This window comes from Saprolegnia parasitica (assembly GCF_000151545.1).
Source record: "Saprolegnia parasitica CBS 223.65 unplaced genomic scaffold supercont2.5, whole genome shotgun sequence".
In the NCBI taxonomy this organism is placed as follows: Eukaryota; Oomycota; class Saprolegniomycetes; order Saprolegniales; family Saprolegniaceae; genus Saprolegnia; species Saprolegnia parasitica.
The window spans coordinates 496,996-508,775 of NW_012156399.1; the positions used below are offsets into that span (position 1 = coordinate 496,996).

The 11,780-nt window shown below is 61.0% G+C and overlaps 6 protein-coding genes across 6 annotated transcripts; 3 read left to right on the forward strand and 3 right to left on the reverse strand.

Annotated features, from left to right (window-relative positions):
- Nucleotides 1-6: 6 nt before the first annotated feature.
- SPRG_02045 (hypothetical protein) lies at nucleotides 7-2,192 on the reverse strand. The gene is made up of 7 exons (XM_012340602.1): nucleotides 2,143-2,192; nucleotides 1,916-2,081; nucleotides 1,632-1,867; nucleotides 1,082-1,578; nucleotides 614-1,034; nucleotides 321-555; nucleotides 7-268 (listed from the first exon to the last, which is right to left on the reverse strand). Exons 1-7 carry the CDS (start codon nucleotides 2,158-2,160, stop codon nucleotides 42-44), a joined length of 1,800 nt encoding a protein of 599 aa, XP_012195992.1. The 5' UTR covers nucleotides 2,161-2,192; the 3' UTR covers nucleotides 7-41.
- Nucleotides 2,193-2,970: 778 nt separating this feature from the next.
- SPRG_02046 (hypothetical protein) lies at nucleotides 2,971-3,488 on the forward strand (the record flags this gene model as incomplete). The annotated part of the gene is made up of 3 exons (XM_012340603.1): nucleotides 2,971-3,216; nucleotides 3,264-3,327; nucleotides 3,376-3,488. The coding sequence occupies exons 1-3, from the start codon at nucleotides 3,028-3,030 to the stop codon at nucleotides 3,486-3,488; spliced, it is 366 nt and encodes a 121-aa protein (XP_012195993.1). The 5' UTR covers nucleotides 2,971-3,027.
- Nucleotides 3,489-3,701: 213 nt separating this feature from the next.
- SPRG_02047 (hypothetical protein) lies at nucleotides 3,702-5,521 on the forward strand (the record flags this gene model as incomplete). Its single annotated transcript, XM_012340604.1, has 7 exons — nucleotides 3,702-3,863; nucleotides 3,908-3,955; nucleotides 4,007-4,299; nucleotides 4,357-4,876; nucleotides 4,924-5,122; nucleotides 5,169-5,246; nucleotides 5,295-5,521. 7 exons carry the CDS (start codon nucleotides 3,702-3,704, stop codon nucleotides 5,519-5,521), a joined length of 1,527 nt encoding a protein of 508 aa, XP_012195994.1.
- Nucleotides 5,522-5,529: 8 nt separating this feature from the next.
- Nucleotides 5,530-6,642, reverse strand: SPRG_02048 (hypothetical protein). The gene has a single exon (XM_012340605.1). The coding sequence runs from the start codon at nucleotides 6,624-6,626 to the stop codon at nucleotides 5,571-5,573; it is 1,056 nt and encodes a 351-aa protein (XP_012195995.1). The 5' UTR covers nucleotides 6,627-6,642; the 3' UTR covers nucleotides 5,530-5,570.
- A 236-nt stretch (nucleotides 6,643-6,878) lies between these two features.
- SPRG_02049 (hypothetical protein) lies at nucleotides 6,879-10,394 on the forward strand (the record flags this gene model as incomplete). Its single annotated transcript, XM_012340606.1, has 13 exons — nucleotides 6,879-7,227; nucleotides 7,274-7,375; nucleotides 7,426-7,739; nucleotides 7,788-7,900; nucleotides 7,951-8,176; nucleotides 8,224-8,271; nucleotides 8,319-8,477; nucleotides 8,522-9,216; nucleotides 9,267-9,382; nucleotides 9,430-9,642; nucleotides 9,692-9,755; nucleotides 9,799-10,005; nucleotides 10,054-10,394. Coding segments are annotated over 13 exons (2,947 nt in total), but the record flags the coding sequence as incomplete, so codon positions are not given.
- SPRG_02050 (hypothetical protein) lies at nucleotides 10,368-11,617 on the reverse strand. Its single transcript, XM_012340607.1, has 5 exons — nucleotides 11,270-11,617; nucleotides 11,110-11,221; nucleotides 10,831-11,058; nucleotides 10,605-10,780; nucleotides 10,368-10,561 (listed from the first exon to the last, which is right to left on the reverse strand). The coding sequence occupies exons 1-5, from the start codon at nucleotides 11,609-11,611 to the stop codon at nucleotides 10,439-10,441; spliced, it is 981 nt and encodes a 326-aa protein (XP_012195997.1). The 5' UTR covers nucleotides 11,612-11,617; the 3' UTR covers nucleotides 10,368-10,438.
- Nucleotides 11,618-11,780: the final 163 nt, after the last annotated feature.

Consider the following 11,780-nt stretch of genomic DNA (forward strand, 5'->3'; position numbering starts at 1 on the left):
ACTCCGAGAATAAGACGATGCAAAGTGGACAGATTAGTAGTTTAAGGACGCTCGAGGTTGTTGAGCTCCGGCTGGAGCATCTCCTCGACGATGCACTCGACGTGCGCGGCGAGCTCGGCGGCGACGTCGCTGCGGGCCATGCCGAGGCGGCCGGGCGACTCGCAGTAGTACTTGAGCTTGGGCTCCGTCCCGCTCGTGCGGAGCGTCGCGACGACACCGTTCTTGAACGAGTACGTGATCATCTCGCTCGACGACGAGACGGGCAGCACTAGTGGGCCATCATGAGCATGATTTTTTTCACTGAAAAAGGCACGACGTACAAGCCACGTTGTCGTCTTGGTCGCTGTCAAAGCCCGTCGTGAGGTCGCGAATGCCAGCGATCGGGTACTTGCCGACCGCGTGCCAGTACTTGCCATCGTTGCGGAGACGCGCAAAGATGGTGCGGATCGTCGCCGGGTCGTAGCACTTGACGTAGTGGTTCTGCGTCACGTATGGGCCGTACGTCGCGTACAGCTCTTGCAAATGGTCGTGGACCGACTTGCCCTGCTTCTTAAGCTAGACACGTAATTGAGATGAGCCTCCGAAGGTATCAAGGTATCAATCGTCGTCGTACCTGCTGGGCCATTTCGGCAAAGACGGCCGCGGCGCAGACACCGTCCTTGTCCTTGACGACGGACCCGACGCAGAACCCGATGGCTTCTTCGTACGAGAAGAGAACGGTCTTGCCCGCCGCGCGGAGATCGCTCGTGGCGTTGCCCATCCATTTGAAACCCGTGAGCGTCTCGACAAAGTGGAAACCTTCCTTGCGCGCGATCGCGCGGAGCATCTTGGACGAGACCGTCGACGCGATGACGTACAAGTTGTCCTTGTCCGCGTCCGGGTGCGCGAGCATGTGCTGCGTGTACTCCCAGTGGCCGAGGATCGTCCCGATCTCGTTGCCCGTGTAGACGTACCACTGCCCCGACGGCAGCTGCTCGGCGACGGCCAAACGGTCGGCGTCCGGGTCGTTGGCCAGCACGAGCGAGCAGCCCTCGCTACATAGTAACATGAGAAAGTCGGTCATAGGGCGTCGTCGGTCTACCGCTCGGCGGTCTCAAAGCTGAGTTGGAGCGCGCCCTTGCCCTCTTCCGGGTTGGGGAACGCGACGGTCGGGAACTCGGGGTCCGGCAGCAGCTGCGCCTCCACCGGCGTGTACGCGGGGAGGTTGAAGGCCGCAAAGGACCGGCTCGTAAAGGCGTGACCGACACCGTGCATGGCCGTGTACGCGACCTTGACGTGGATGTCGGCGTCCGAGTTCTCGGCCGTGTAGCGCGAGAGCGCGCCGACCGCTTCAAAGTAGAGCGTGCACAGCTCGTCGGTCGGGTCCACGCACAGCTCGTGGTCGCGGACCGAGGCGATGTCGTACGCCTGCCACGGCGCGAGGTTCTCGACGATGCTCTTGGCGATGAGCTCGTCATGGGGCGGGATGATCTGGCTGCCGTTCGCGCCGTAGACCTTGTAGCCGTTGTCGGCCTTGGGGTTGTGCGACGCCGTGACCATGATACCGGCGACGCAGTGCTTCTGGTCGACGGCAAAGGGCTACGGTTGACCACACATGAGTATATGCAGACGACACGAGATGTCCAACGTACGACGAGAGGCGTCGCGACAAAGCCCTTGTAGAGGTACACCTTGAAGCCGCGCGAGACGGCGACGGCCGCGCTATAGAGCGCAAAGTTCTCCGAGTTGAGCGTGCCGCTGCTGCGGTGGTCGTAGCCGATCGCGATACCGCGGGCTTGCGCCTCCTCAGCACCGTACGTCGTCTCGAGATACTTGCAAAGACCCTGCATCGTCTGGATGATGACCAAGTCGTTCATGCACACCGTGCCTAGCCACATGCATGAGCGTCCAGGAGGTAGCACATCGCTTCGCATACCCGAGCCCATGGCGGCGCGGAGGCCGGCCGTGCCAAATTCGAGGCGCTTCTCGAGCTTCTGGCGCAGCGCAGCCACGTTCTCTGCGTCGAGGAGAGCCTGGATCTCGGCCTTCGTGCCTTCGTTGACGTCCCACTCGACCCACTGCTGGCCGGCTTCGATCCATTGCTACATGCCCAAGCGGCCTCGCATGAGCCCTCGGCGGCGATCGGCGGCGACGTCGACGTACCGCGTCGTCGGCTTGCATCGTGTTGTTTGCTCTTGTGTGTAAATTCACTTTTGAGCGCACGAGGGCTTGTCGACGGAAGATTTCATCCGGATAGATCACCCAAGCATCCGGATCGCAGCCATCGGCGCACCCAATTGTTGAAGGTGCGCTTGCGACGCGCCACGAAAACGCACCTTTTTCTGCGCCGCCAGTGGAAAAGCGCACCGAATTCGAGGCTGCATGGCCGCGCGCGCGGGGCGCCACGTGCCTCACGAGATGCGGCCGTAGGTGCAAACGGGAGCGTCCTTGAACTTGGGCCGCCTGCATAAAGACACGGCAGGAACAGCAGCTTCCGAGGCGCTTCACAAGCGGACGATGCGGACGCAGGCCGTGTACCTAGATATACCATATAGCACACTGTCTGGGCACGTGGTAAATGCACTTCTTGGGCCATAAAAACGTGCCATTGTCGACGACACCGTCGGATTTCGTGCCTGACCTGTGGCGCAGGGCACGCACGCTCGCTGGTTCTCAGCCAAGATGCGCCCGCCGTTGAGAAACGAGCTCCAATCGATCGCTGCCACCACAGCTCCATGGCAGGTTGCACATGCATATCGGCATGTCCTTCGTAGGCGAAGGGTGCACGATATAGCTGTCGGATGCTAACGAGGCGGCGGTGCACGTGGCAAGCCACGACGACGATGCTTTTGGGACGGGCAATTTGAAGTTGAAGTCTTGAAGGGACATGCGGCATCGGTGCGCTTTCCGAAAGAGGTGCGCTTTCACGGCGCTCCGGGACACCCAATGGGCTTCGGTTAAGTTTCTTGCATTCGACTAAGTTCGCTTGCAGCAAAAGATACTTTATCGAGAATCCCCAACATCCGCTCGAATCTTCCGAGGACCAGCATGACCGAGACCAAGGCAGCGAATGGCGGGATGCTGGAGGAGTGGACGTCGTACTTCTTCCCGTCGCCGTCCAAGGCGTCGCAGGTGACCTGCCTCGAGTTCTTCCAGCGCCCATCGACCGGCACGACGCTGCTCTGCCAGGCCGTGCCCCATCGCTTTGGCGTCTTTGATGCAACGACGATGGCGCTCGTACGCGACGACGCTGCATGGATGGAGGTCTTTATGCATCTCGCTAGGTGGGCCAAGAGCATCCGCTGAGCGCGCCCGTGCGCCTCATCCGCTTCATGGACGCTGCGCCGTGTACGCCGCTGCCACGGAGTATCCCACCTCATGCTGCTTGGAGCGTAGATACGTCACTGCCGAGCTTGCTCTTGGTCTCGACGCGCATTTGCATCTTCTCGCTCGAGCGCCAAGCGTATGTGTCTCCGAGCTACCGGCCGTCACGCTCTTGCATGCATTAGGGTCGTTCACGAGGTCTGGGGCCCATGGCGGCCAAGGACGTTCTCGACGTCCGCGTCAATGACCACGTGCTTGCCATCTTGTCCCCACGCGTGCTCCATCTCTTTGATCGGCGCGCCAACTTTGCACTTCAAGGTACGCTTTCTCTTGCGTAGTATATCCTTTCTCAGGCATCATGCCCGTATGTAGCGACGATTCCGACGACCGCGGACGCCATGGCACTCGGGCCTCGCTGGCTTGCGTTCCCGTCAGCCCTGGACGAGCGCCATGCAAATGGCTTTGCCGCGTCGTCAACAGCGACGTTTACCGCGCGCGACGACTACTCGCTCACAAACGTGGCCCAAGGCGTGGCTTCAAGTCTCTACTTTCTCTCCCAGGTGCATCTATCGACGCGTCGACGTCACGTCTTGATGGCGCGTAGGTCGGCCGCAAATCGCTCTCGACGTCGTTTGCAGCGACTTCGGACGAGGTACGCCGTTTCAGGATTTGTATCAATCTTTCAACCAACATGCACACCTAGACGCGCGATGTCGGGAGCGTCGTCGTGCACGATGTGGTCCACGGCGCCAACCTCGTCCAGTTCAAGGCGCACGACTCGCCCATTACAACGTTGACGTTTGACCCGAGCGGCCAGTTGCTCGTCACGTCCTCGAAAAAAGGACAGACGCTGCACGTGCATCGGCTCCTTGGCGACGACCACGTTCTCTTGTACAAGCTCCAGCGTGGCATCACGTACGCGCGGATTCACCACGTGAGCATCTCGGTCGACGCCAAGTGGATCGCTGTCACGTCGCTTCGAGGCACGACGCACGTGTATGACCTCTTGATAACTTGATAGGTTGATATGTACAGGGTGATATGACGATGTAGGTATGCGATCTGGCCCCAGGGCGGACCCGTTGACGGCCACTGCCACGCCGACATGGACTATGACGACGCGCCTCAGGTGGCGGCGTCCAAGGCCGTCGCGGTCCTCGAGCAGCAGGCGCGGGACCTCGGCCGACCGAGTTGGTCGACAGAGAAGATCCAATCGCTGCTGCGACTGCGACACACGACGCCCATGAACAACACGGCGACGGCGTTCCAATACGACGACGACGACCTCCCGGCCCTGCACTTGCAGTGCCAATGGGGACCTAACAACACCCTCTATGTCGCCAACGCGGGCACGCTCAAGACGATGCAGCTCCAGCCCAAGCTCTCGGTGCTCGAGACCCAAAGCTTTGCGCTCTCGGCCGAAATGACACAACTGCACAGCGTCGATCTGGAGCATCGGCCGACGCATCCCGTGGTCCAGAATGTGACGTCAACGAGCCCGACGCCCGCACTTTCCAGTGTCGAAGTCAAGACGCACCACCGTCCGAGCATTCCTCTCTGGGCGCACCCCAAGGTGCGTTCGTGTTGCTATGTCGTGACGCACGCGACGTGTCGATGTAGATTACGTTTCGCGCCGTGCGACATGCCGATGGCTCGTCGCGCGTGCTAAGCGTGCGACGTCTGGGCCCCGTGCCGCTGCCAACGGACGCTGCGGACAAGGTGCACGAGCGCGTCACCCAGGGCGAAAGCCCCGTGTTTGACGGTGCCGCCAAGCCCAAGAAACAGCACCATCTTGCGGTGCCGACACTCGACTTGGCAGGTACGACGCTATCAGATCTGGCGTGTGCGACATCAAACTGCGCTAGCGTCCATCTCCAAGGCCGTCCAGAGCAGCGTCGAGATTGCACCGATCGACGACCACGGCCTTGATGCGGGCGTGCAATGTACGACCCCTTCTCCATGGTTCTTACAGAGTATATATATTCCTGTAGCGCTCAACCTCGCGCATATTCAAGACACATATTTTGCGAGTCCGCCGTTGGCGCCGCTATCGGACCTTGTGAGTGTGCACGTCTTGCCGCCCGTGCTCTCGGACGGGACAGACACGTCGCTGGACGAGCCGTTTGAAGAGATCGTGGCCGAAACGAGCACCACGCACGACGACCCTCCGAGAGCGAAATCCAAGGGCCGCCGAGGTAGCAAGGTCAAGGCCAAGTAACGCGATTTGACAGCAATCGGCAACGTCCACATTCCGATACAACGTGGTATTAATGGTTCTGAACAAACGCGAGGACGAGCGCGGTCAAGATCTGACCGGCCTCGCTCATGCCAGCCTTGAGGCCAGCGGGATGCTGCCCGGGCGCGGCTTCGGCGAGGTGCAAATACCGCGCGCGCGGCAGCTGCGCGAGGCGGTAGACGTAGTACTCTGCGTCCGCGACCGAGATGCCGCAGTTGGTCATGGCGCTCACGGGCATGCCGCTGATGCTGTCCGTGTCGACTTCGATGCCGAGGGGCTTGGTCGAGTTCGGTCCTCCGACGTAGGCGATCGCTTTCTCGATTCCTTGCGCAAACGTCGACTCGCGTCGGAGGAACATTTCCTGGTAGCTGCAGAAACTCGCGCCCGCAGCGTGCATCTGGTCGAGCGCGCTCTGCGCGTTCTTGAGCTCGTGGAGGCCCATGACAAAGTACTTGTCGAGGAACTTTTCCGACTGGGCGTAGCTAAAGCCGTTGCCGCTGTGGCGGCCCTCGAGGAGGCGAAAGTCGCAGTGCGGGTCGAGGTTGATCGCGTCCGCGCCAACGCCGGCCGACTGCGACAGCGCTTTCAGCAGCGGGTACGAGTTGTTGTGGCCGCCGCCAATCACGATCGGCGTCAAACGGGCGTCAAAGACGAGCTTGGCCACGGCCGTGAGGCGCTCGTCGACGATCGCAACGCACTTGCGCAGCGTCTCGAGCTGGTCCGGGTCGCTCGACGACAGCGACGCGGCCTGCTGCTGCACGTCGTGCAAGTTGAGTTCGCCGAGGAGAAGGATCTCGTGCGCATGGACAAACTGGTTGGCCTGGACGTTGAGGAAGCGGCCCAGGAAGGCTTGGAAGCCGAGGTCTGCGCCCCCATTGCCAAAGTTGGCCCGCGGCCCGACGTCTTCGGGCACGCCGAAAATCGCGTACTTGGCACCGTTCGCCTGCGCCGCCGCCAGCGCCGCCGGCAGCGGGACGTCCGGAATGACAAACTGCACCGCTTGGCCGAGGCGCGTCTCGCCGGCCCGCTGGCTCTGGAGGCGCTGGAGGTCCGAGGCTTGGTACGTCGTGACGGTAAAGTTGCTCATGCTGCGCGTCCGAAAATGACGGAGCATGACGAGCGGCTACTGCTGCGTTTCGTCGGCCGCCAACTTCAACCGTCCGGCGGTATCCGGACATGAATTCCGGATAACAGGGACGAATTAAGGAATGCGCGGTGAGCCATCGTTCGCGCGCGCGGATGACGCGGAGCGTCCGGATACCTTTTTATCCGGAAACCCCAAACCGCCCGCATCCGGATAAATGATCCGGGCGGCCTGGTTGCCAGTATTATCGATCGAGATGAACGTCCCAGCCGCGCTCGGGCCATCGCACGTCAGCGACGTCGTCGCGACCATGGAGCAGGCGCTGAGTCCGTACGAGGAGGTCCGCGTCGCGGGCGAAGCGACGCTGCAGCAGTGCATGAAGCTGCCAGGCTTCGCCTGCCTCTGCCTCGAGGTGCTCAAGCAACCCGTCGGGGACGCCACACGCCTCATGGCCGCGCTCTCGCTCAAGAACGCGGTCGCGAGCTCGTGGATCACGCGCGGGTCGCGGCAATTCATGATCTCAGCGGAAGAGAAGCTGCAAGTCCGGCGTGGCTTGCTCCAGCACACGGAGGAGACCAACAAGGCTGTGGCGACGCAACTCGCCGTACGGGCCATGAGTGCTCACGACGTCGCCTTACGATCTGCCATAGGTCACGATTGCTCGCATTGCGCGCTCCGACTTTCCAAAGGAATGGCCCGACCTCTTTGGCATTCTTCGCGACCTCATCCAGCAAGGCTCGCCGCTGCAACAGGTACACATCGCCATCGACAGTAGTCGTCATCGTCTCATGCATGGCGCTAGATGCGTGCGCTACGGGTGCTCAAGTCGGTCGTCAAGGAGCTCGCCACGCGTCGGCTCATGCCCCAGCGCGTCGTCTTTAACGAAATGAGCGTCGTCGTCTGTCCGTTCATTGCGCAGCTGTGGCATCGCCAAGTGCAGCAGCTGCAGAATGCGACCGAGATGGAAGACGTGCTCACCAAGCTCCTCTTGAGCACCAAAGTGCTGCACCATCTCGTCTTCTACGGCTTCAAGGCGCTCGTACCCCTCGACGTCGTGCCTTTTATCTTTACCAACTTTTACCAAACGTTCCAAGCGCTGCTCGCCTTTACCCACGGGTCGGTTCCTTGCTTCTATCGATCAATGTATCAAGCAGCATTTTGTAGGCTGCCGACCGACTCGCCGTGCCTCGCGCTCTCGTACCGCGTCTTGACAGCGCTGACGGGCCTCGTCGTCGCCGTGCAAAAGGAGCATCCGATCGAATTCCGCGACTACCTGGGTCCGTCCGTCTTCGTCCTCGTTGTTGTTGCTGATGTTTAAACGCGCTAGGTCCCTTCCTCCAGACCTTTTACGCGACCTTGTCGGACCCGCGGACGTTTCCGGACAAGCTCGTCATCAACATGATTTCGTACGTCACGAACGTCATGGGCTGTCTTCTCTACCAGCATTTGCCGTCGACGACCGGCATCTCCAAGACGATCATCACGTCCGCCGGCTCGGTCGAGCTCAATGACGCCATGGTCACCGAGTGCCAGCAGCAGCTTGGCGGCTTCATGTACAAACACCCAACCAAACATGCCACTTGGTAAACGTGGGGGATAGGCACGACACGGCGTTGCTCTCGACGCTCCTCGAACTCATTGTAGTGCGGTACGTCATAGTCATGACGCGTCCTCGTCTGCACCGGCACGGTGTAGGTACTTGCGCTTGACGCCGTTAGACATCGAGCAGTGGGAGGAGGACCCCGAGGCGTTCATCACGCTGCAAGAGTCGCTGTCGTCCGAGCTGTCGGTGCGAGCGAGCGCTGAAATCCTCTTCCTCTCGCTTCTGCAAACCCACCGTGACGCCCTCACGCCGTACGTCTCTGCCGTAAAACGCACTTTGTTCTTATCCGACGTAGGTGCGTCCTCAACATGATCGAGTCGGCATCGTCTTGGCTGCGCACGCCGCCCGCCACCAAGAGCGACGACGACGACATGGTGCTGCGCGTCGACGCGGTGCTGCTGGCCGCGGGCCTCGCGTCCTACGACCTCCACGAATGCTTTGATTTTGAGCCGTGGTTTCTCCAGACGCTGGTGCCGTACCTCCAGCAGCCGTCGACGATGACGCTCCGTGGCGTGCCCGTCCTCTCGCGGCGCATCGTGTGGCTCATCGGGTGCTGGCTCGCGCAGCTCTCGGCGCAAGTGCGCCTTCCGCTCTACGAAGCCCTGCTTCATTTGCTCGCCGCCGACAATCGCGTCGCGGACACGTCGGTCAAGTACTGTGCCGTCACGACGCTCGAGTCGCTCGTGAACGACTGGGGCTTTCAGAGCATGGACTTTATGCCGTTCTTGTCGCGGGCCGTGAGTGCGCTCTACGCGTTTCTCATGTCGGCGGACGTGGCGACGACCGAGACGCGCCTCAAGGTCCTCGGCTGCGTCGAGAGCATCGCGCACATGTGCTGTACGAGTTTGACGCCGGCGTCGCTCGTGCAGATCGTGCAGCCGCTACCAACGATCTGGGAGGCCGCCGCGTCGTCGGACGCCAACCTCCTCCGCGGCAAGGTCCTCTCGCTCCTCTGCCGCATCATGGAGACCGAAGTCGACTTCGTCTTGGGTACGTTTGGATGATCGGCTTCCGTGGCACCAACGATTGTATGTGTGCAGACGCCGACTTGCAGACAATGGTGCTCTCGGTGGTGACGTACGCGACCAACCCGAACGAGCCCGAGACCGTGTACCTCATGGACCAAGGCCTCGCGCTCTGGCTTCGCCTCACCGAGGTAATACGAGCATAGATGTGTCGTATGGCGCCTCAACAGGTAGGTAGGTGCTGGAAGTGTACGCGCCGCCGTGCCACAGCACGTTTGCCAACATTGTCACCGCCTTGTCGCGGGACACGGAGCATTTGCATGCAGGCATGACGCTCTTTGAAAACTACCTCGCGATCGGCGGCACGACCTTTTGGTCCACGTATGGACAGGACATCGCGACGCTGCTGCACGGCTTGATCGGCGCCGTCAAGCCCGATATGGCCCACATGGTACAGCATCGGTTCCTACAAATGCGTGACGCGAATGGCTCGTGCATAGATTGCGCGGTTTGTCGAAAAGCTGTACCGCCACTTGCCCGCGTCGTCGCTGACGCCACTCAACCGTACGTTTTGCCTCATCGTATGAGGCCACACCATGCGTTGTAGCGGTCTTGGCGCGCCTCTGGGAAGCATGTCTCGAAGACCCGCGCTCGGAGCCCGAACTTGTGCTCATCTCGTACTTGACGGCACTCGCGACCGCGTCGCTGCATGCGCCGACGCTCTTCTTTCGCGTGCTTTCGTCGGACGCGGCCGTCGCCAAGTACGCCGACGTGCTCCTCCACCTCTACTTTTCCGTCGCGTTCTCGGCTGTCGGTGCGTCCTTCGACCACGTTGATGGACGAGGAACGTATATATTTGTAGGCCCGTTGCGACGACGCACGTGGGTGTGTTCGCTCTGCAGCCTCCTCACGACGCACCCGGGCGTGGCGCTCGAGCGCCTCGGCCTGCTTTTGGAGGCCAGTATCCACGCGATCGAAGAAGATGCCGACGCGGACGAGCCCGAGCCCGCGACTACGACGCGCAAGAGCCTCCTCAGCCAGTTCCGGGCGGCGGCGTCGGCCTCCCAGATCACAGCGGCCTACATCAAGCAGTACGTGTGTGCGCAGCTCAACCAGCTCGCGGTACTGGCAGGTGCCGACGCCTTTGGCCAAGCGATGCAGCTCGTGGAGGCGTCGGTGGTGCACAAGATCCAAGCGTTGTAAGCGGGAAAATCGTAGTACGCATTGCTCTAAATCAGTGGTGGCGGCTACATTGCAAGCGTCATGCTGCTGCTGCTGCTTTCGTCTTGGTCGGTCTTCTTGGAGAGACGCTTGACGAGCTCGTACGCCGTGATGACGAGCACGCCAGAGGGACCCATGGCCATGACGCGCTACAGTACGTACGATGAGATGCAGCGCTAAAACACTTCGTACCGCGAGGGCGCCGGTCCAGAGCCCAGGAATCCCATCGCGCTGGATAAGGTATTTGAACGTGTCGACCGCGCCAAACTGCGTGTGGATCTGCGTCCGCGTGCGAATGACGTCCATGGGGTTGGTCACGACGGCCGTGACGACGCCCGCCGTGCCGCCGCCAATGGCCTGCGCGATCGCTAGGTCCGATACATACTGCATGAGAGGAGGAGGAGGCGAAGGGCTGTACATTGCCGCCACATGGGGTCGATGTCGAGGTTGAGCCAGCGGTAGTAGTGGGGCCACACGACGCCGTAGCAGCCCCACCAGAGCGCGGATGACGGCGCGTACGTGCAGATCGACGGGATGTAGCCCTTGTAGAAGCCGCGCAGTCCCTGTTGCCGGTAAATATCGCGGCCAATCGAGATCAATCCCTGCGCTCGTTTCCGCGACTTGCTTTGGTCGGCCGACGGTCCGCCTGCATAGTACCGCGTCAGAGGCAGGACGCGCATGCGAAGAGTTGTAATACCTTGGCCATCGATCATCATGCGCTGCGAGACAATGTCGAGTGGTACGATCACGGTCTGGTTGATGATGGACGCGGTGGCGCCCGAGATAAAGTTGGCCACGCTCGGCGTCTCCTACGCACGCGTCATGGTATCAATGGCAGGCAACATGCTTCGGCTCACCGTCACGTTCTCCATCGCGAGCTTGTGCGTAAACTCGTAGACCGAGATGTAGAGGTTGCCAATGAAGATGTTGAGGAGGCTCGCGCCAAAGCCCTTGTAGAGCCCGAGGAAGCCTTCTTGCTGCACGATCTTGCGGAAGGCGTCGATCGTGCCATTGTAGAGCGGCTTGGAGCGGCTCTGGACCTGGAGCCGCGTCTTGACGAGGTTGCTCGGGTAGACAGCGGCGCGGACGAAGACGAAGACGCTCGGGCCGATGACGTAGTACTTGCGCTTGTCGAGGTCGTCCCACGAGATGCGGTTCTCCAAGCCCGGTGGCAGCGCTTCGACGCCTTCGTCGCCCATCTTCCGCAATAAGCAAATATGATGATGAACTCATCATTTGCGTTCGGCCGGATACGATAACCGGATAATTGGCACAGGGGAGTGGTCTTTTTTTGGATGGGCTGTGTCTTTTTATTCGTATTATTTATTGTTGCATACAATGCGCAAGGTATCGCGTGTGCAAGTCGTT

What these genes read in the sequence shown, in the direction of transcription:
- SPRG_02045 (XM_012340602.1), bottom strand. An exon ending in AGCTTTGAGACCGCCGAGCG is followed by an intron (nt 1,035 to 1,081) that starts GTAGACCGACGA and finishes GTTACTATGTAG; the next exon opens with CGAGGGCTGCTCGCTCGTGC. An exon ending in TTGCCGAAATGGCCCAGCAG is followed by an intron (nt 556 to 613) that starts GTACGACGACGA and finishes TTACGTGTCTAG; the next exon opens with CTTAAGAAGCAGGGCAAGTC.
- SPRG_02048 (XM_012340605.1), bottom strand. Translation starts at nt 6,626, where the DNA reads ATGAGCAACTTTACCGTCACGACGTACCAAGCCTCGGACCTCCAGCGC.
- SPRG_02050 (XM_012340607.1), bottom strand. Translation starts at nt 11,611, where the DNA reads ATGGGCGACGAAGGCGTCGAAGCGCTGCCACCGGGCTTGGAGAACCGC. An exon ending in CATGATGATCGATGGCCAAG is followed by an intron (nt 11,059 to 11,109) that starts GTATTACAACTC and finishes GGTACTATGCAG; the next exon opens with GCGGACCGTCGGCCGACCAA. An exon ending in TCTGGACCGGCGCCCTCGCG is followed by an intron (nt 10,562 to 10,604) that starts GTACGAAGTGTT and finishes TACGTACTGTAG; the next exon opens with CGCGTCATGGCCATGGGTCC.